The sequence below is a fragment of the Oncorhynchus keta genome, chromosome 17 (genome assembly GCF_023373465.1).
Source record: "Oncorhynchus keta strain PuntledgeMale-10-30-2019 chromosome 17, Oket_V2, whole genome shotgun sequence".
NCBI classification, from domain to species: Eukaryota; Metazoa; Chordata; class Actinopteri; order Salmoniformes; family Salmonidae; genus Oncorhynchus; species Oncorhynchus keta.
Window position 1 is genome coordinate 3,595,645 of NC_068437.1, and position 23,221 is coordinate 3,618,865.

Here is a 23,221-nt window from a genome sequence, read left to right on the forward strand (position 1 = left end):
CAGTTGCGAAACGTTTCTTAAACGGAGGCTAACGAAACGGGACATCTCAACATATTTCCAATAGAAATAACCTAGCTACTTTCGAACCAAAGGGCAACAAAGGGAGCGACAAAAGGGAAATAAGCAGGGAGATAACAAAATCATAGATAGCACAAACATGTTAAACCAGGCCATTTGTTGCAACTCTTATATTTGAAACAATGTTTACACAATACACATATTTGGTGGCACAACCATAACTAGTGCTAAACAAGTGCATGCATGGCATTGATCACAAAATGCAAATGCTCACTGTAGGCTAAATGAAAATATTGCTTCAATAATGAATTTGGCACAGTAGGAAATATTGCATCACATTGTTGATTGTGGAATGCAAAGGAGTGGTAAGGAATGGTTGCCCAGATGTAGCATTTAACAAGCGTCTTGTTAGAATTTTTCTTGAGGTTATTGAGTGACAATACTGTATTTTGTGCCTTTAAACGCATGGTTAGTTTTGCACTGAATTAATACAAATCAGGTAATAACGGGCGATCTGACCTGTTTATACAATGCAAGGGGAGGTCACTTGTTAATTCACATTCTGTTGTACAAACATTATTGCCAAATTGTTACAGATAGCAAATAAACGTCTTCATTGCACCCCCCTCACAATGCAACCAAGTGAAATAATCAGTTACATCCAAGTCGACAGTAATGGTTGTCGAGGTCAACATCGATAAAGCCCATTTGAGTATTTTATGCATTCACCTAGATAATATGGTGCTCTTACTCCTAAAGAGAGTCCAGGAGGTTATGTTTAGCAGTTTAAAGCCGATAGAGGATCAAACGGGTAAAACTGACCACTAAATGCATCCACAAACAATTAGTACACGTCTATAAGGGCTACAAGCATGAGATATGGCTTCATTTTGGAATGCATTGGGTGACATACCTTTTAATACATAGTAAATAGATCTACTGAATTAATATTCACCTGATTATGTGTTTGTGTAACTCTAGTATTGGCTTTTTGATGATTATGAATATGCAATGAAAGTGCACACTAATTATCAACATAATACCATAATAATACATATTCATATTTCAATGAATACAACTAAAACAAAGCAGTTGTACATTATTTACATTCCTAACACTGTTTTATCAGAATGACATTGCAACTTGTATTGCATTTATTATGATACAAATCGTACAATGCAACAAGTTATAGTACCTATATACCTGTTAGGTCAGATTTGGGCACCCTGTTACAATTGCTACAAATTACAATTGATATCACCTGGATTTGAGAACCTGGATTTTAAAAAGCACAAGAAGATATGATACATACCAAAAACCATACTAGGAAAAGTTTGTCACTCTCACATTTTACAAATGATCACAAGCAAATCTGATAAAGCTTACCACGCCACCTGCCAATTAGTCTCACATACCACTAGGTGCAGAGTAAGACTGGTTTCAAAAGACAAATGACTAGTTTCCTGAAAAAAGAAGCTATTTTACCCCTTCCTTTTTTATTCTCCCTATCTGGAGGACAGTAAAATAGTACTACAGTAGGCACCATGCAAAGAGGAGTGACCGGCAGGGTCGGGATCAACTCCAATCCAATTCGTTCAATTTAGGAAGTGGAAAATCCTCCTTGAAAATAAATGGCACTTTTTCAATTCTCAAACTGAAATTTCAATGTATCCCCTGAATGGAGTGAGTTGAAATGGAATTGAGCCCAACCCTGGTGACCGGAGGTATGGTACAGAGGGAGATGGAGGGGTACTAGGTCCTCCGCAGAGGGTGCCACATGGACACAGGTTTCCTCAGTGTTGCCAACATCTGGTTCCAGTGGGTGATGCCCATGCCACTCGCCTCGGGTCCGATAATCACGTGACCCACGTTCTCGCCCCTGCCGTCGTCGGTGCCCTCTGCCACTGTGATCCTCAGGGAGAGTTCCTGAAGAGGGAGCACAGTGTCAGCACCAGTTCCAACATAGTACAGGGCAATCCTCTTATAGTAATCAAATCAGTACAGGACAATTTGATCACTATAAACGGTTGAGCACTAAAACTGTATTCACTATAAGATTAGTGCACTTTAGTACTCCAGAGTGGGTCAACAATGAAGCCTATGTGGTTCACAGTGGTAATGCAGTCTAACAACAACGGCTCAACCAAAATAGCACCATTAAGTCAAATGTCATTTGACTAAACAATCCTTTCAGCTGTCTATTCCCTACCATGGTACCATCCCTTCCCAGTGTCACCTGTAAGACGACAGCAGGCACAGAGAAGATCATGGCTTCGTTGAAGATGGGGTTGGTGTCGTCTCTTTTCATGGAGGTCTTCTTCTTACTGATTTTCTTACCATCTTGCAGAAGGTACACTTTGACAAAGGGATCTGTTAACGCAGAGATTGTGACAGCTTTGTTCACAAACAATTTAAATACCAAAAGTGTCATCCGAAATATTAGTCTGTGTGTGTAGACAGCGAGAAAAGTAAAACAAAAAAAGAGATGTTTTAACCCATGCGACCATTGTTCTTCATATTTAACTTTGCATGTTAGCATAATAGAGATAAAGTGATGGTAAATATTTCATTTTACAAAAATCTACCCACTTTTTGAGACATTCAGTCATAAATTCTAATGATAATTGGGGCAAATCACTTTGCAAAAAGCCAAATAGAAAGATAAATTGTTGAATGACTGGGTAATATATAGTATTAATGTGAATAGGTGCTCACACATGATGCAATATAGAGACAAACATAAGAGCTAAAGCTGTGATGTAGTGTCACCTGCTGTGGTTTTGTCATTGGTCCACACAAGGTTCTTTGCTTTGGCCACCACCACTGTAAGGCGCTCAGCGGTGGGCAAGTAGCTGAGAGACAGCAGAATCTCCCCAACTGCATCCACGGCCTAAAGACAACACAAGCCAAAAGAGGCCATTGTTGCACACTGCACAGATACGACAGTCACTGACGATTCTATACAAATCTAAATGTTTACATGATTTCATCCTCAGAAAGCCACCTATCTCCATGTCTCATGTTCCGCTTCATGCCATCGGCACCTTTAAAACGTAACATTTTATATGCTTTATTACCCTTAACAAAAATCACATGACAAAAAAAAACAACGTGGTTTTCGGACACGTGTGATCAAATCATGTGAACATTTTCAAATGAGAAAAAAAAATATTCACGAGTCAGACATGGTTTTGTCATGTGTTTTTGCTTCGTGAAAAATAATTTCCCCACGTGACATTTTGTTTTCATGTTTACTTTTCACAGGTTTATTTTCACAACTTCCTGCTACATCTGGTCTTCCATCCAGTGACTGAGTAGGACCAACCCTGCTTAGCTTCAGAGGCAAACCAGCAGTGGGATGCAGGGTGCTATGTTGCTGGAATGAAGTTGCCAACATTTTCAGCGAAATCAAAGACTAGGGTAACATAACCAAAGATTGAGAGAATTGCAGGAACGAGGGGAGGTGTTTTATTTAATTGCATTATCTTCCTCTTTTCTTTTTTTTTAACCGAAAACCAAAAAATTGTATCCATTTACAATTAATTTGCTCTCGCATTTCAAAATGATTTCCTTGCAATATTTTGTTTTTCTATCAATACTTTTGGGTTTATGTTTTTCTTTCAATATCATTATTTTTGTTTGCAATACTAATAATTTTGTTCTTGACTTGAGAAGTCTTGATTGATATTAATGGCACAAAAGTAACTCAATAGAGGATTGCAACATATAATAAGACTTTTACTCTATTAAAGGTGTTGAAAGTGGCAATCCTTAACTGAAACATTAGCAAAGTGTCCTCCCCGCCACAGTTTCAGTAAACAGCTGAGGGATGGGGCTGGAGAAATGCAACCACTCAAATCCATACACTATGGATGCAAACCATGTTTTTAGGCTATACGGTGACACCATGTTTTCACCTCACAGGTGAAAAGGTGGTGTTAACATGATAACTCTAAATGCAATACACGTATAAATATGGTTTCACATGTGAAATTTAAGCTCAAAATGTGAAAAATACTATTTCACATGTGAAACTGCAAAATGGACACGTGTTTTGTTGTTGTAAGGGTAGACAGATGATAGATAATGGGAGAGACAGGAGGAGAAGGTCAAATGGGCAGTGGGCCAGATTCCAACCCACGCCGACGATGAGACGTGTGCTGTAGGCGGCAGGCCACAGGCCGTCCGCACCTTAAGGCAATACTACAATCAACGCAAAGGTGCAGATTTTTACCTTGTTAACATCTTGCAGGTAGAGCCAGGCATTGAAGGGTCTGATAGAAAGGTCCAGGTCAGACAGCTTGAGCTCTGCTAGGCCGGCGCTGATGTTCCTCTCCTCCGCGTCGATGCCGAATGCAGCGAAGCGCAGGCTGTTCTCCTCCAGACAAGATGGATCCAGGGCTATGGAGAAACGCTCGTCGAACACGACTGTGAAAGCATTCCTCTGGACCTGCATCACATTCCAAACATTTTAGTGAGGTAGTTGTAGATCTGGATTATGTCAAACAACACAACAAACAGGTCTGCCGGTTAGTTTATAAACATTATTACTAACAGTGAAATACTTACTTACAGGCCCTTCCCACCAACTCAGAGACAAAAATATTAACACGAGGAATACATTCAAAATGAGTAACGATAACTTGCCTATATATATATATACGGGGTATTTGTGGGTGAACAGAGAGTGTAGAAGGGGACTAAGCACGCACCCGAGGGGCCCCCGTGCTGAGGGTCAGCGTGGCAGATGTGTTGTTACCTACCCACACCACCCACCAGGAAGTCCAGGATCCAGTTGCAGAAGGAGGTGTTTAGTCCCAGGGTCCTTGTTAAGGGATTTTTTTGAATCAATAATGACTAATGTATATATTTCAATCAGGACTGACTAATCGGAGTACTATTATGTTACTGTATATGTATGAATTTTATTTTTTATCTTAGTACTGAATATAATGTGTGTAATTATAATCAAGAAGTAGAACAATGACTGTCTGTTCCTTGGTAGAAATGAATGAATTTATCGTCAGACTGGCTGGAATGCTTATCTACCCAGGCAGACCTAGGCTCGGTCATAAATGATATAAGTTTGGGAGAGACGATGTGGGAATTCTTGAGAAGTATACAGCCATTGTACTGGAGTGGAGATGAGACGGGGTAGTACGAAAACTAATGACGTCATTTTCAGTTTATAACCTGTGGTAAACTGTATCATGTTCAGTACTCTCGAGAATAAACGCTGCTGATTGATTTTGAGACGGGTCTCTGTCCATTTTATGCAAATAAGGGTCTTACAAATTCTTAGGAGTGGACAGAGTGTTGAATTGAAATTAGTTTAATAAAACAAAGGAATTTAATTCCTGTAACAGTCCTGGCCTTAGTGATGAGCTTGGAAGGCATTATGGTGTTTAATGCAGAGCTGTAGTCAATGAACAGAATTCTCATATAATTGTTCCTCTTGTCCAGGCAATCCAATAGAGATTGCGTCATGTGTGGTGGATCTGTTGGGGCGGTATGCAAATTGGAGTGGGTCCAGGGTTTATGGAATGATGGTGTTGATGTGAGCCATGATCAGCCTTTCAAAGTATTTCATGGCTACAGATGTGAGTGCTACGGGCGATAGTCATTTAGACAGGTTACCTTAACCTGTTTAAAGGTCTTACTCACATCGGCTACGGCCTTTGGATACACAGTCGTCCGGAACTGCTGTTGCGCTCATGCATGGTTCAGTGTTGCTTGCCTTGAAGCATTTAGCTCGTCTGATAGGCTCGCTTCACTGGGCAGCTCATGGCTGGGTTTCTCTTTGTAATCAGTGAGTTTATAAACCCTGCCATATTGGACGAGAATCAGAGCCATCAAAAGAGCCCTGAGGACGTAGCGGGATTAAATTTAGTAAATGCATGTGCTCAGTTGTTCATGATTTAAATGACTGGCGATGATAGATACGTTAACAAATTATAATGATTTTACTAATAGTTATAATGGTTCACATAAGGTTAACTAGAAATCAACTGCTCCTAACAAAGTAATATTCAAGTGCATCACACAAAATACCAAAGGGAACTTGGTATTCAATATATACAATGTATGATACAGTATATGCCTAGTTAAAGGAAGACTCGGAAACATGCCATCTTTGTACACAGCAGGACAAATTCCTGCTTACAGAAATCAACAACAAAATGCAAATTAGCCAGGGCTGCTATCATAACACAACATAACGTGCATCTCAACATAATGATCTTCCTGGTAAATTGTCATACAAACTATGTTGAATTTCTTCATGAAAGCCCATAGTGTATTTATAAAACCTGCATAATATTCCGTAACATTAACCTTGGAGTCTGCCCTATATCAAACACCAGAATCATATCACAACCCTACTAAATACCTTTAGAATCTGAAACACCACTTAACTGTACATAAGCATGGCTGGATGTAAATTACATCCAAAACAATGAACACATTCTCCTTGTCCTGTATTGTGTTAATATAATGTTTCCTACATGGAGCATTCCCTGCATCTTTAATATGTGACAGTCTGAACATTTATAATTATGGCGATTACCACCACTAAACAGTGTGACTGAGGGAAAAAGGAACCGTCGGAGAGCGAGGGAGAGAAGCCAGGCTTAACAGCTTGCTCCCCTGTGGATTATGCCGAGGGGAGCAGTGGATCCAGCTGATGTCAGCATTTCCTCCCGGTCTCCAACATTCCTCGATGCACTAGTGGCTATCATTGAGGCCAGTGTGAATGCATTAAGTGTGAATGCATTAAGTGTGAATGCATTCGTACAGTGATTTTCTCTGATCCTGATTCCCTTGCAGTACAGAGGGTGACATGCCTGGAGACTTTGGTGGTTACTGTACATTGTGGTGCAGTGGGGTTGCAATTCTCATGTTTGTGGATGTAGCCTACTGTGTGACAGAAACAAACCCTTTATTCCATCTCAAACCTACTGTAAGAAGCCCCAGGAGACTTGGTGCTGAAAATCAAATGCACTTTCCCATCAGACAAGAATAGGATTAGCCCATCGAGCTGAAGACTCAAAACTCTAACCCAAGGGACTCATTGCTCTCTCACTCTGACTCCAAACTTGGGTGATGATGTTATCAACACTTCTCAGCTAACAAGAAAAGTTACCAAAACCAGGGGAGAACGACTGCCGCCTCTCATTGAAGCCACGAAAGTTGAAGGCCGACTGCGGTACTGCAGGCATTGTTAGTGGAAAACAGGATCCCCCATATAATAATAATAATAATAATAATAATATATGCCATTTAGCAGACGCTTTTATCCAAAGCGACTTACAGTCATGTGTGCATACATTCTACGTATGGGTGGTCCCGGGAATCGAACCCACTACCCTGGCGTTACAAGCGCCATGCTCTACCAACTGAGCTACAGAAGGACCACAGCCATACTCTGGACCTGGTTATTACCAAGGGGCTTTCTACTGGGCCCACCCATAACCACAGCCATACTCTGGACCTGGTTATTACCAAGGGGCTTTCTACTGGGCCCACCCATAACCACAGCCATACTCTGGACCTGGTTATTACCAAGGGGCTTTCTACTGGGCCCACCCATAACCACAGCCATACTCTGGACCTGGTTATTACCAAGGGGCTTTCTACTGGGCCCACCCATAACCACAGCCATACTCTGGACCTGGTTATTACCAAGGAGCTTTCTACTGGGCCCACCCATAACCACAGCCATACTCTAGACCTGGTTATTACCAAGGAGCTTTCTACTGGGCCCACCCATAACCACAGCCATACTCTGGACCTGGTTATTACCAAGGGGCTTTCTACTGGGCCCACCCATAACCACAGCCATACTCTAGACCTGGTTATTACCAAGGGGCTTTCTATTGCCATATCCTCTATTGTTGATGTTGCTTTATCTGATCACCACTGGGGATTTTTTACAACCTTGTTGCCCATAGCACCGGGTAGTACTGAACTGATTATTAAGAAATGCTATCTTACCTTTGACATTGCTACATAATTTATTGAGTGTATAAACAATACTCCACCACCTATACGTCGTCTTGTGATGATTTAGTTGATAACTTTAGGAGCAAATTAAGGGCAACCATTGATGCCATAGCTCCAGTAAAGTTGAAAAAGGACACATCCAAACAGAGAGCCCCTCAGATGAGTGAGAAAACTAATCAATTAAAGAGAAATTACAGAAAGGCAGAGCGGAAGTGGAGACGGTCAAAGTTGAAGGTCCATTATGATATCTGAGAGAGCAACTTGGCTTATAAGACAAGGCAATTAAAAATGCCAGACGGGTTCATTTTTCTAACTTGATCACTATTAATCAGAATAATTTGAGTGCTCTTCTCGATCATTAATGGTCTAATAAATCCTACCCGCAAACCTATGTGAACTTTCCTCCACGTCTAAATGTGATGATATATATTTCAGAGATAAGATAATCAACATTAGGCTGTGTATCAGTCAAGCAAGACCTGGTGATAAGTTTGACATGTGCCCTAGCCTGTCATGCAAAGGCATCTGGATTTATATTCTCCCTGGTTGACACAGACATACTCAGGACAGTGATATCACAACTTAATTCATTATTCATTATTAGACTGTATTAGTGGGCAGTAGATCCTATTGGATAAGCCTAGTGGTTATGAGCTTTGGGCCAATAACCAAAAGGTCACTGGTTCAAATCCCTGGGCTGACTAGGTGGGGGGAAAAAATCTGTCGATGTGCCCTTGAGCAAGGCACTTAACCCTAATTTCTCCTGTAAGTCGCTCTGGATAATAGCGTCTGCTAAATTACTAAAATGTCAAATGTATTAGTGATTTAAATACCTGGATGGCTCACAATTTCCTCCAGCTAAATCAAGACAAGACCGAGGTACTTATTGTTGGAGCCAAAGCAGAGAGAATCTATCCTCACATTTTAATTCACAGGCAATAAAGATACAACACCAGGTAAAAAAAAACCTAGGTTTCATTTTAGATTCTGAACTCAGTTTAGAATCACACAATAGGAATGTGACCAACAGCTTAATACCACCTGAGGAACATTGCCAGGGTGCGGACCGTTTCTCTCTCAGTCTGATACAGAGAGACTCATCCATGCTTGACTACTGTAATGATCTCCTGTCTGGTCTACCAAAGAAATCCATTGGTCAACCGCAAAACAGAATGCTGCAGCACAGGTACTGACCAAGACCAGACAGAGCACACATTACACCGGTTTTAAAGTCTGTCTGCGCTGGCTGCCTTCTTTTTAGAATTAATTTAAATATTTTTCTATTGGTTTTTAAATCAATCCACGATTGTGCACCCCAATACATGTCAGACATGCTATTTATTTATGTACCCAGTAGGTTCCTCAGGTCATCTGGCACTGACCTTTTAACTATCCCAAAGCCTAGGACCAAGAAGCATGGAGAGACAGCCTTTAGTTATTATGCCCCCAGCCTTTGGAATAGTCTGCCAGAGAACCCGAGGGGGACCAAGAGGCATGGAGAGACAGCCTTTACTTATTATGCCCCCAGCCTCTGGAATAGCCTGTCAGAGAACCTGAGGGGGACCAAGAGGCATGGTAAGACAGCCTTTAGTTATTATGCCCCCAGCCTCTGGAATAGCCTGTCAGAGAACCTGAGGGGGACCAAGAGGCATGGAGAGACAGCCTTTAGTTATTATGCCCCCAGCCTCTGAAATAGCCTGTCAGAGAACCTGAGGGGGACCAAGAGGCATGGAGAGAAAGCCTTTAGTTATTATGCCCCCAGCCTCTGAAATAGCCTGTCAGAGAACCTGAGGGGGGCCAAGAGGCATGGAGAGACAGCCTTTAGTTATTATGCCCCCAGCCTCTGGAATAGCCTGTCAGAGAACCTGAGGGGGCTGAAACTGTGGACATATTTACAAGAGATCTTAAACACATATTTTTAGCTTTGCTTTTCCTTAGGGTGCTTTTTATCTTATGTTTGTTCTGTAGTAAATATTTAGTTTTTTATTTGTTTTTTCCTGTAAAGCACATTGCATTCCATGCATGAAATGTGCTGTATAAATAAAGCTTAACTAGATATGATCGATGGCTTTGTCCATTCAAAACAGAAAGAACTTTCTGTCTGGTTTCTGAGAACATTTTCTACAAGAATGATCCCAGAACATCAGTAGTGTTGTATCTTCAGTGAAATATGATATCACAGAACCTATTCTGCAAAGCCAAAATAAAATACGATAATATCAATCTAAAAGACTATTACCACACGCATGCACACACTCACCCTGGTGATGCCCACGTTGAGTTCTTCAGGAACCAAGGTGACCCGGATAAAGCAGCCGGGGAAGTCCCCTTCCTCCTTCTCCAGCAGGTCCTTGCCCTGGTGCAGGGCGATGTGGAGCACCCCCGGCCCAGGCCCTGGTCGGGCCTCGTACTCCAGGGTCACCTCCAGCTGCCCCACTGTGTAGTCGTGCCCAAAATTGTTGCCGATGGAGGAAATAGAGCTGAGAGAGTCGGTGGACATGGAGCGGTTGAAGGGCACGACCCCAACGGCAGGGTCCATCAGGTCCCGGCTCATCAGCTCCAGGTGTCCCAGGTCCCGCAGCCCATCCGGGGTGTCCACCAGCTGCAGGCTGGGCTTACGACTCAGGTTGGTGGAGGCGGAGGCCCGTCTGTGGTTGTTGGCGACCACTCTCTGAGGACACAAACAACGCAAAATTACGTATTAACTCTTGCGTCAAGGTCTAAGAAATTCAGTAATATTTTATTAGGAAACACTTTATATGAAGGGGGTATACATAAAGTTGTTATGAAACCAGTATTATTGCAGTATTATTCATAACCTTAGTAACACATTTATCCACATGAATTTCTAAATTAAAGGCCTTTTGTAAAATGGAAATGTTTACTTTTTACTTCTTCTTCTGTGGTATATTGGCGGTCACACAATTTAATGAGCATCCTGCCACCCACTCTGCGGGATGGAAATAGGATTCCCCAAAAATTCTACTTTTCTGTTAAATAAATAAAACAGATGATCCCTACACAGGCTCAAGGGAACCTGGGAGGGTGGGTCTTCCAGTGCTTGCAAGTCTTCAGATGTAAAATCCCCTGAGTCCCAAAACCTTGTCTGAAGCAGCCATTATAATGTCCAGTTCCTTCGACTTCCTTGAGACTTGTGCTATACAGTTTATAACTGTGGCAATAAACGCAACAAAATCCATATTTGTAACACACAGGGTATCTTTTGTCTGGCAGCAAACATTTACTACAGGCTGTGGTGTATCCACAACCATATATACACTAGCTTCACTTGTTTTCTCAATTATTTTAAATCGCCTCCCCATAGGAGATTCGATTGACCGCTCTAACTTTTGTCACTTCAATCTCATTCACCCTTACAGGGCACTCCAGGAACTCGGGATCATGAGCCCCACCACAATTGCAACAATGTCGTCCTTCTACCCACAGTTCTTCAATATACTCTGTCCGTCTGCACACCCTTGAAACATGGACAAATTCTTTACAATTCTTGCACTGCAATTGGTTTTGGGACGAAAGCTCTTACAGCGTATCCTACATAACCAAGCTTCACATGCGTTGGTATTTGCTCTTTATCAAAAAACAACAGGACTGACAGACTTTCTTCTTTTTCTCCATTCCCCCAGAGGGTCAGACACCAGGCACCACTACTCCGGGAATTATATTCAGGTATTCAACCTGAACATCTGTCGTCACCCTTGAGATGACTCCTTTGACGGGTGCTCTACTCAGAAGTTAGAAACACAAAACTTATGTTGTCTGGATTCTTTTGAGGCCCACTGCAACCTTCCTCTGTTCTTCAGAAATACAATTAATCAAAATAAGACCGCTCCAGGTCACTCTGACACAGTCCACTTTTCCCAGTGCAAACTTCATCATTTGACACCTCAAACGGTTTTCCCACATATGCATCCTTACTAGAGATCGACCGATTAATGGGAATTCATTCATTAATTGATTAATTAGGGCCGATTTCAAGTTTTCATAACAATCGGATATCAGTATTTTTGGGCACCGATTTTTTAAAATGTAAATGTTTTTTTTTTACACCTTTATTTAATCTTTATTTAACTGGGCAAGTCAGTTAAGAACACATTCTTATTTTCAATGACGGCCTAGGAACGGTGGGTTAACTACCTCGTTCAGGGGCAGAAAGACAGATTTTCGCATTGTCAGCTCGGGGGATCCTTTCTTGCAACCGTACAGTTAACTAGTCCAACGCAATAAGGACCTTGCCTCTATCTCGTTGCACTCCACAAGGAGACTGCCTGTTACGCAAATGCAGTATGCCAAGGTAAGTTGCTAGCTAGCATTACACTTATCTTATAAAAAACAATCAATCATAATCACTAGTTAACTACACATGGTTGATGATATTACTAGATATTATCTAGCGTATCCTGTGTTGCATATAATCTGACTGAGCATACAAGCATACAAGTATCTAAGTATCTGACTGAGCAGTGGTAGGCAGAAGCAGGCCCGTAAACATTCATTCAAACAGCAGTCAAGCATTGCGCCGTTTATGACTTCAAACCTAATCAACTCCCAAGATTAGGCTGGTGTGACCGAAGTGAAATGGCTGTCTAGCAAGCGCGCGCAATTAGCGTTTCAAACTTCACTCGCTCTGAGCCTTGGGGTGGTTGTTTCCCTTGCTCTGCATGGGTAACGCTGCTTCGATGTGGTGGCTGTTGCCGTTGTGTTGCTGGTTCGAGCCCAGGGAGGAGCGAGGAGAAGGATGGAAGCTATACTTTTACACTGGCAATACTAAAGTGCCTATAAGAACATCCAATAGTCAAAGGTTAATGAAATACAAATGGTATAGAGGGAAATAGTCCTATAATAACTACAACCTAAAACTTCTTACCTGGGAATATTGAAGACTCATGTTAAAAGGAACCACCAGCTTTCATATGTTCTCATGTTCTGAGCAAGGAACTGAAACGTTAGCTTTCTTACATAGCACATATTGCACTTTTACGTTCTTCTCCAACACTTAGTTTTTGCATTATTTAAACCAAATTGAACATGTTTCATTATCTACTTGAGGCTAAATTGATTTTATTGATGTATTATATTAAGTTAAAATAAGTGTTACTTCAGTATTGTTGTAATTGTCATTATTCCAAATACATTTTTTAAATAAATAGGCCGATTAATCGGTATCTGCTTCTTTGGTCCTCCAATAATCGGTATCGGTTGAAAAATCATAATCGGTCGACCTCTAATCCTTACTCAACAAACGTATCCCAACAAGAAGTGATTCATTATCCTTTACACACATACTCCAATTATAGAATATTTTCCTTACCATTTTCAATACTACTGTTGTCCATTCAGAACATTCATCTTCACCAAATTTGCATTGACTTCCGCCATCTTCATCCCCCGCTGCCATCACTATTGGCTCCTTAATTTCTCGCTAGATGACGTTCTGCCATTAGTGTGACATTGTCGCAGCAGGGACCTGTGACATTTTCCTTGCTGTGGTAGTCTGGGTACCCATCTTTTTATTAAAATTGTTTTATTTTTTATTTCCCACACCAGATGCAAACATATACACACGTACAACACTTTACAGACGCACACAAACAACGACTACATCTCATCTGCCGAGGCCGCATGCTCACACCCCATCCCTAGTGCCTGCATTATGGTTTGACACACGGCCTTAAATTGCACACATTAGTTTTTTTTTTCGGTCGCCCGTTGACATTTCCATAACAAATCATTCGATTTGTCCATTGTGTTAATGATGGCGGATTGAGTGATATTCACGTTTTTTAGTATACGTTTTTTTTTTTCAAGATGATATATGAGAAGAGAATCGTCCAGCCCATTGGGTGTCTCACTATACCCCCATATACCATGTCTTGAAATATGCAGACAGATGGATTAAAAGTACATTTACATAGCAATACTTCTGACAGCTAACTTTCTAGCTCCGCCCATAATTGTTGGACTTTATAGCATTCACAGAAAGCATGGGTTATTGAGTCATTGTTGGTTTTACACTTAAAGGGAATTTCACCATGGCTTTGCCACGGCATAGAGTCATTACTTTATTAACAATATTACTTCAACACAAACATCATAGTTCTTCAATCCACAAACTAGAACATTTTAATTTCACTGGAAGAATCTGGAAGTTGACTCACGGTGTATTGGTCTGCTCATAATGAGCCACAAAGTCTGGCATTCATAGCGTATGCTGATACTGCCCGCTAGGTAGAGGGGGCGTGCCCACAAACTGAATAATGTCGTTGTTTACTTCGAACGACCAACACACAGTAATCTCAGAACTTCTCTAGGCAACATTTTTTTTACTATTTGTCATCATGCCCATATGGTGTTCTGTTGCTGGTTAAGCCAATTACAAACATGCGTGAAGATGAGTTATCTTTCACAAATTTGCCTACCAGAGATTTACCCCAATTCTGCCAGTGGCTTGCGGCTATCAAGAACGATGAGGTGTGCAAAGATTGTCAGAAGGATTTTCAGGCTGAGCTGATGGGGAATACATTTAGACGACAGCTGAGAAGTGATACCAGCAATTTCTTTCCCTTCAGCCCATGAATGTTTCATATGTGTTTTGACCTATCCACAAAATAATATAGTTGGTAAAAGTGTTCGTTTTGATATTTCAACCTGCGTGTCCTGATCGCGTCTTGTGTGGATGGACAAAAATCGGTGTAGTCAGCATGTTACACCAGTTAACGTGCTTTACCCAAAGATTTTTGCCGAAATCTTGTCTATTTCAAGTCTTCTCTCATTGATGGAGACAGGTGGGTGTCCACCCCAAAGTGCTGCATGTCATGATGACAGGGACCTGTCTCGATCAATGAGTGAGAAGACTTGAAATAGACACGATGGCGGCGCACATATTGTCGGATGACTTTGTGACGCTAAAAAACAATTTATTTTAATTACGTAGCATTTTCAAAATTCAAACTGACCCCCTGCAACTGGAAACATACATTTTATGAGACTCCTGTTTCCCCAAATAGAGGAGGAAGACGACATCGCTAAGGTTGGTTGAAAATGATCAGTTCTACACCAAACAGTACCTATCCTGTAACTCCCAGTAATGGATACCAGAGATCTTTGGCTAAATCACATTATCTGGTGTAACAATCTGTAGCGAAGAGAACTGGTGATCACAGCAGATGATGGGAGGGATGGTCATGATGAAATTACCATCCCAAAAAAACATACAGTAAGTTCAGGGAATACTTGTAAAGGTGTGGGAGGAGTGTTGTCATTATCAAACTGCCATTCAGCTCCTCATGAGTAATCTGCTTGAAATCCAGACTAATGTCTAATCCTTTGAAAGGGATACAGATCACAGGATTCAGTTCTGCTACAATGACACACACAGGCAAAGGAATTCTGTTTCTGTATCTAGATTCCACTCCAGGAAGAAGCCCAGGCACTACACAGTATTGTCTGTAAGACAAAAAACAAAAAAATATATACTATTATTGTACAGTTGGAACGACAGTTGAACTGTGCCAGCATAACATCAAAATTAGGGTAGACTAGTTGAACATGCATACATGTGCAGTGTCACGGCTCCTCCTCTGCATTGCAGGGGGCAGTTCATGCAGGCAGAGGAGGAACCGCCCCTGCAATGGAGAGGAGGAGCCATGACAACAGGCACAGAGATGACATTTACAACAATATCTAGCCTAATAGAAGGAAATATGGCATAATCCTCAACCTTTGCACAGTGACCAGACCGTACAAATGAGCCTAGGAAGATAGAGAGAAAGCATTTACCTACAGCTATGTCTATGCTGTAACATGAGGTGATGATGGCGGATGAATGGCACGACAATGGGCGTCACGGTATGTCTGTGCATTCAAATTGCCATCGATAAAATGCATTTGTGTTCGTTGTCCATAGCTTATATTTGCTCATACCATAACCCCAAAGCCACCATGGGGCACTCTGTTCACAACATTGACATCATCAAACCGCTCGCTCACACAACACCATACACGTGGTCTGCCATCTGCCCCGTACAATTGAAACCGGGATTAATCTGTGAAGAGCACACTTCTCCAGTGTGCCAGTGGCAGTCGAAGTTGAGCATTTGCCCACTGAAGTTGGTTACGACGCCGAACTACAGTCAGGTCAAGACCCTGATGAGGACGACGAACACGGAGATGAGCTTCCCTGAGACGGTTTCTGACAGTGTACAGAAATTCTTCAGTTGTCCAAGCCTACAGTTTCATCAGCTGTCTGTGTGGCTGGTGTAAGATGATCCCGCAGGTGAAGAAGCTGGATGTGGAGGTCTTGGGCTGGCGTGGTTACACGTGGCCTGTGGTTGTGAGGCCGAGTTTGGAGACGGCTTATGGTAGAGAAATTAACACTCAATTGTCTGGCAACAGCTCTGGTGGACATTCCTTAAGTCTGCATGCCAATTGCACGTGAATGGGGTTGATCACCATGGAGACAGAGGGAAAAATGTTACACTGTGGCCGGCTCTGGGCGAGGGTCTGGTGGAGCCAGATGCACACTGGGATATTGCATGTTCTACCTACTTGGATGATAAATTATTTTCATGGATCACTTCAATAAGAGAGAGCATGTTTAGACATGCAGCTAGACAATGAACCTAACGGTGCTTACAAGACATCTGGGAACTCTGAAAAATACGAGGTCAAATCATGAGGTCAGTGATCTTCAGGTCAGGAAGACAGGAGGCTCCAGGGCCTCCTGAGTGGCGCAGTGGTCTAAGGCACTGCATCGCAGTGTTCGATACCAGGCTGTGTAACAACCGGCAGTGACCAGGATTCCCGTAGGGCAGCGCACAATTGGCCCAGCGTCGTCCGGGTTAGGGGATGGTTTGGCCATGGGGGCTTTACTTGGCTCATCGTGCTCTAGCGACTCCCTGTGGTGGGCCGGGCCCTTGCAGGTTGACTTCGGTCATCAGTTGAACGGTGTTTCCTCCGAGATATGGATGCAGCTGGCTTCTGGGTTAAGCGGGCGGAACACTGTTTGGCGGGTCATGTTTCGGAATACGCATGACTCGACCTTCGTCTCTCCCGAGCCCATTAGGGAGTTGCAGCGAACCCATTTTTTTTTTTTTAAAGCGGCAATAATCCCAACCCATACTACTAGCAAAACAAACTGATTGTCATAGCTAACCACGATGCATGAATCTGCAGATAGATTTTACATTTACATTTAAGTCATTTAGCAGACGCTCTTATCCAGAGCGACTTACAAATTGGTGCATTCACCTTATGACATCCAGTGGAACAGCCACTTTACAATAGTGCATCTAAATCTTTTAAGGGGGGAGGTGAGAAGGAGTACTTTATCCTATCCTAGGTATTCCTTAAAGAGGTGGGGTTTCAGGTGTCTCCGGAAGGTGGTGATTGACTCCGCTGTCCTGGCGTCGTGAGGGAGTTTGTTCCACCATTGGGGAGCCAGAGCAGCGAACAGTTTTGACTGGGCTGAGCGGGAACTGTACTTCCTCAGTGGTAGGGAGGCGAGCAGGCCAGAGGTGGATGAACGCAGTGCCCTTGTTTGGGTGTAGGGCCTGATCAGAGCCTGGAGGTACTGAGGTGCCGTTCCCCTCACAGCTCCGTAGGCAAGCACCATGGTCTTGTAGCGGAAGCGAGCTTCAACTGGAAGCCAGTGGAGAGAGCGGAGGAGCGGGGTGACGTGAGAGAACTTGGGAAATGTATATATATATATATATATATATATATATATATATATATATATAGAGAGAGAGAGAGAGAGAGAGATAAAGCTAACCAACTAGGGTCCATGTTAACTACTAGCTAGCTAACATTAGGCTATAACTACCAATAAATATGGCTTTCTGACATACAAATAATATTATTACACAGATCATAAAAGTACCATTAGCTAGTGAGTCCCCTCTGACAGTACGATTTAACTTGCAATGAAAACGACTGACAAAATTATAAACTCATAATATCTGAAAATGTAACTAGCTAGACTCTTACCTGTATACATGGATGAACTCTTCTCCCCCTCTTTCACAGATACCATGTTGCCCTTAGTTTGAAGATGTAATCTTCACTGTGTCCTCTGATGGGGCCACAGTGTCTCCTGACCCCTCCTGTCTCAGCCTCCAGTATTTATGCTGCAGTAGTTTATGTGTCGGTGGGCTAGGGTCAGTTTGTTATATCTGGAGTACTTTTCCTGTCCTATCCGGTGTCCTGTGTGAATTTAAGTATGCTCTCTCTAATTCTCTCCTTCTCTCTTTCTTTCTCTCTCTCTGAGGACCTGAGCCCAAGGACCATGCTTCAGGACTACCTGACATGATGACTCCTTGCTGTCCCCAGTCCACCTGGCCGTGCTGCTGCTCCAGTTTCAACTGTTCTGCCTGTGATTATTATTATTTGACCATGCTGGTCATTTATGAACATTTGAACATCTTGGCCATGTTCTGTTATAATCTCCTCCCGGCACAGCTAGAAGAGGACTGGCCACCCCACATAGCCTGGTTCCCCTCTAGGTTTCTTCCTAGCTTTTGGCCTTTCTAGGGAGTTTGTCCTAGCCACCGTGCTTCTACACCTGCATTGCTTGCTGTTTGGGGTTTTAGGCTGGGTTTCTGTACAGCACTTTGAGATATCAGCTGATGTACGAAGGGCTATAAAAATACATTTGATTTGATTTAGATTAATCTGGTGACAGATGTTTTATACAACAGCATTCAGTTTTCTTTTCAACTACCTCTGCATATTTGCAATCAAACGCCATAATTTTCTCCATCTCCTTAGCGATCATATTTTGCTTCAACCGGGCATTCCACAGATTTCAAAACTCAGTCAATTTCTTCAGTGACAACAACACGGTTGCTTGCGGTTTCTTCCCAATCACTGTCATCAAAAGACTCTACAATGACTGGTTCAATGGAAATTTTTTTTTAACCATTTTGACCTAAATGAGGAATTTCTGATTCATTTTCAGTCAGAGAGAGTCAGCACGGCACTATTTTCCTCCAGTAGGTGGAGAGCAGTAGCAACAGTTATTTTGCAGTTCTTCATGATATCTTTCAAAAAAATCCACAGTAGAAAGTTGTCTACACATACTGAGCAGCTCATGTTATAGACAGAAGCATGCTACATGGCAAACCTGTCACGGTTTTCATGTGGTGAAGGAGAGTCGGACCAAACTGCAGCGTGTATATTGCGATCCATGTTTAATCACACAACATAAACACGAATAAACACAAACACTACAAAACAATAAACGAAACAAAAACCGAAAACAGCCTATACTTGTGTCAACTAACACAGCACAAGGACATCAAAACACTCAGGACAATCACCCACAATACAACCAAAGAATATGGCTGCCTAAATATGGTTCCCAATCAGAGACAACGATAAACACCTGCCTCTGATTGAGAACCACTTCAGACAGCCATAGACTAACCTAGAACACCCCACTAAGCTACAATCCCACTATCTACACACCACATACAAAAACCCATGTCACACCCTAGCCTGACCAAATACATGAAGAAAAACACAAAATACTACGACCAGGGCGTGACAAAACCAATCTGAACTCATCTCTTGGCATGTCCAGCCCATCCATTATCTCAGCCAATCATGGATAGCGGGAAGGTTCCTCATAATTGAACAATTTTATTAGTATTTACAGATGGCATACACATTTGTAATTAAGGCACATTAAAGTTTACATGTTCCAGAAGGCATTTCTGCACCCCTAAAAGTGTTATACGTTCAAATGCCTCTCCTGTGAAGTAGTGACATGCAACATATGTTTCCTGAACATCCAAAAGTGTAAAAAAATAATCAAAAATTCAGTAAACACAGAATGAATATCCACAAGCAGTTTTGGAATATGTATGAAACATTTTTACATATTCACGGATTATGGTTAAATTTGTGAAATATTATTTAAAGATTTACAGTAATGGTTTAATTTACAAAATATTTGTATATATTCACAGACCACAGTTTCATTTGTGAGTTATGTTGAATATACGCATGGATGGAGGTAGACACACTTACAGAATACAGAAAAAATCTCACTCCATAGAAATGTCACTAAATGCTATCAAAAGCATAGAAACTCCTGGTGACAAAACTCTCCAAAAGCAGCCTGAAAAGTAGCTGAATTTGGTGCTAGATTCTCTCTCAAAAATAAATGTTCCTTGAAGGGTCTGAAAACTTGCGTGAGGGATTGAAAAAGGACGCTGTCATTGGTACCTATTCAAAAAAAGCTGATTTAACAAAGTGGATATTCGCCTAATCCGTCATAATTTATGTGTTCTAACAGGCCCACAAGGAGGTTACTCAAATTCGACATGGATATACTTGGCTGTTTTTGATGAGAAATATTTAGAGGTTGTCCTTTACGGGTTTAAAAAAAAATTCAGCTATTCGCTTACGCCTGTTCATATAAAGTAGACTCAGCAAAACAATAAAGTCCTCTCACTGTCAACTGCCTTTATTTTCAGCAAACTTAACGTGTAAATATTGTGTATGAACATAACAAAATTCAACAACTGAGACATAAACAGAACAAGTTCCACAGGCATGTAACTAGCAGAAATTGAATAATGTGTCCCTCAACAAAGGGCGGGTCAAAATCAAAAGTAACAGTCAGTATCTGGTGTGGCCACCAGCTGCAATAAGTACTGCAGTGCATCACCTCCTCATGGGCTGGACCAGATTTGGCAGTTCTTAATGTGAGATGTTACCGCACTCTTCCACCAAGGCACCTGCAAGTTCCCGAACATTTCTGTGGGGAAATGGCCCTAGCCCTCACCCTCCGATCCAACAGGTCCCAGACGTGTTCAATGGGATTGAGATCCAGGCTCTTAGCAGGCCATGGCAGAACACTGATACCACAAGAGGGAGGGGGATGTCTTCCCTGTAACGCACAGCGTTGAGATTGCCTGCAATGACAACAAGCTCAGTCCAATGATGCTGTGACACACCGCCCCAGACAATGACGGACTCTCCACCTCCAATTTGATCCCGCTCCAGAGTACAGGCCTCGGTGTAACGCTCATTCCTTCAACGATAAACACAAATTTGACCATCACCCCCGATGAGACAAAACCGCGACTCGTCCTGTCTGGTCCAGACCAGTCCTGTCTGGTCCACCGACGGTGGTTTGTGCCCATAGGCGACATTGTTAAAGGTGATGTCTGGTGAGGACCTGCCATACCAAAGGCCTACATTTCCTCAGTCCAGCCTATTGCGGACAGTCTGAGCACTGATGGAGGGATTGTGCATTCCTGGTGTAACTCGGGCAGTTGTTGTTGCCATCCTGTACCTGTCCCACAGGTGTGATGTTCGGATGTACCGATCCTGTGCAGGTGTTGTTACACGTGGTCTGCCACTGCGAGGACAATCAGCTGTCCGTCCTGTCTCCCTGTAGCGCTGTCTTAGGCGTCTCACAGTACGGACATTGCAATTTATTGCCCTGACCACATCTGCAGTCCTCCTTGCAGCATGCCTAAGGCACGTTCACGCAGATGAGCAGGGACCCTGGGCATCTTGTGTTTTTCAGAGTCAGTAGAAAGGCCTCTTTAGTGTCCTACGTTTTCATAACTGTGACCTTAATTGCCTACTGTCTGTAAGCTGTTAGTGTCTTAACGACCGTTCCACAGGTGCATGTTTATTAATTGTTTATGGTTCATTGAACAAGCGTGGGAAACAGTGTTTAAACCCTTTACAATTAAGATCTGTGTAGTTATTTGGATTTTTATGAATAATCTTTGAAAGACAGGGTCCTGAAAATGGGACGTTTCTTTTTTTGCTGAGTTTAGTAGCATAGCTAACATATAGAAATCGGTGGTGGTAGTTGAAGACGTTTTTAAGTGTAATGCAGTTGATTGATGACTATGTATTAGGGTTGACATCTATACAAACATAATACTCCGATTTTTACACCAACATAGTGTGACTACACATATAAACAATAGCCTAAATGTATGCCCATTTTGATGGGCAGCAATGAAGGTATTCTGGATCTATTTCCTAAGAGGGGACGCGTTGGTGGTGTGGTCGCTATCCATTTACCTTTTCACTGCATGTCCCAGAGTGCTTTGCACAGCAGGCAAAAGTGAGTTTTGTTGTGCAAATGAAAGGGAATTTAATAGTAGAGAGCATCCTTTCGGGCTGTATCACCGCCTGGTACGGCAGCTGCTCCGCCCATAACCGGAAGGCTCTCCCAGAGGGTAGTGAGGTCTGCATAACGCATCACCGGGTGAAAACATCCTTGCCCCCCGGGACACCTACACCACCCGATGTCACAGGAAGGCCATAAAGATCATCAAGGACAACAACCACCCGAGCCACTGCCTGTTCACCCCGCTATCATCCAGAAGGTGAGGTCAGTACAGGTGCATCAAAGTGGGGACCGAGAGACTGAAAAACAGCTTCTATCTCAAGGCCATCAGACTGTTAAACAGCCATCACTAACATTGAGTGGCTGCTGCCAACATACTGACTCAACTCCAGCCACTTTAATAATGGAAAAATTGATGTAATCAACTTATCACTAGCCACTTTATATTATATAATGTTTACTTACCCTACATTACTCATCTCATATGTTTATACTGTACTCTATACCATCTACTGCATCTTGCCATCTTTATGTAATTAAATGTGTCACTAGCCACTTTAAACAATGCCACTTCATATAATGTTTTCATACCCTACATTACTCATCTCATATGTATATACTGTACTCTATACCATCTACTACATCTTGCCATCTTGATGTAATGTATCACTAGCCACTTTAAACAATGCCACTTTATATAATGTTCTCATACCCTACATTACTCATCTCATGTATATACTGTACTCGATACCATCTACTGCATTTTGCCTATGCCGTTCTGTACCATCACTCATTCATATATCTTTATGTACATATTCTTATTCATTCACTTGTGTGTATAAGGTAGTTGTGAAATTGTTAAGTTATATTACTTGTTAGATACTACTGCATGGTCGGAACTAGAAGCACAAGCATTTCGCTACACTTGCATTAACACCTGCTAACCATGTGTATGTGACAAATACAATTTGATTTGATAAACATTGTGCAGCAGCCAAACTGTCATTTTATTACCATGATGGAGATAAATGGCACATCAGCTGCATATTCTGTATGGGTCATTCTATAGAGGTGTGCAGAACA

General features: G+C 42.1%; 1 protein-coding gene across 1 annotated transcript in view; it reads right to left on the reverse strand.

Moving 5' to 3' along the window:
* Positions 1–107: 107 nt before the first annotated feature.
* Positions 108–23,221, reverse strand: part of syt12 (synaptotagmin XII) — a 37,922-nt gene continuing 14,808 nt past the window's right edge. The window contains exons 4-8 of the mRNA XM_035790407.2: positions 10,280–10,690; positions 4,253–4,468; positions 2,788–2,908; positions 2,255–2,388; positions 108–1,944 (exon numbers count right to left, since the gene is read on the reverse strand). Coding sequence (XP_035646300.1) covers positions 1,771–1,944; positions 2,255–2,388; positions 2,788–2,908; positions 4,253–4,468; positions 10,280–10,690 — 1,056 coding nt within the window. The 3' untranslated portion in view covers positions 108–1,770. The remainder of the gene's footprint in view (positions 1,945–2,254; positions 2,389–2,787; positions 2,909–4,252; positions 4,469–10,279; positions 10,691–23,221) is intronic.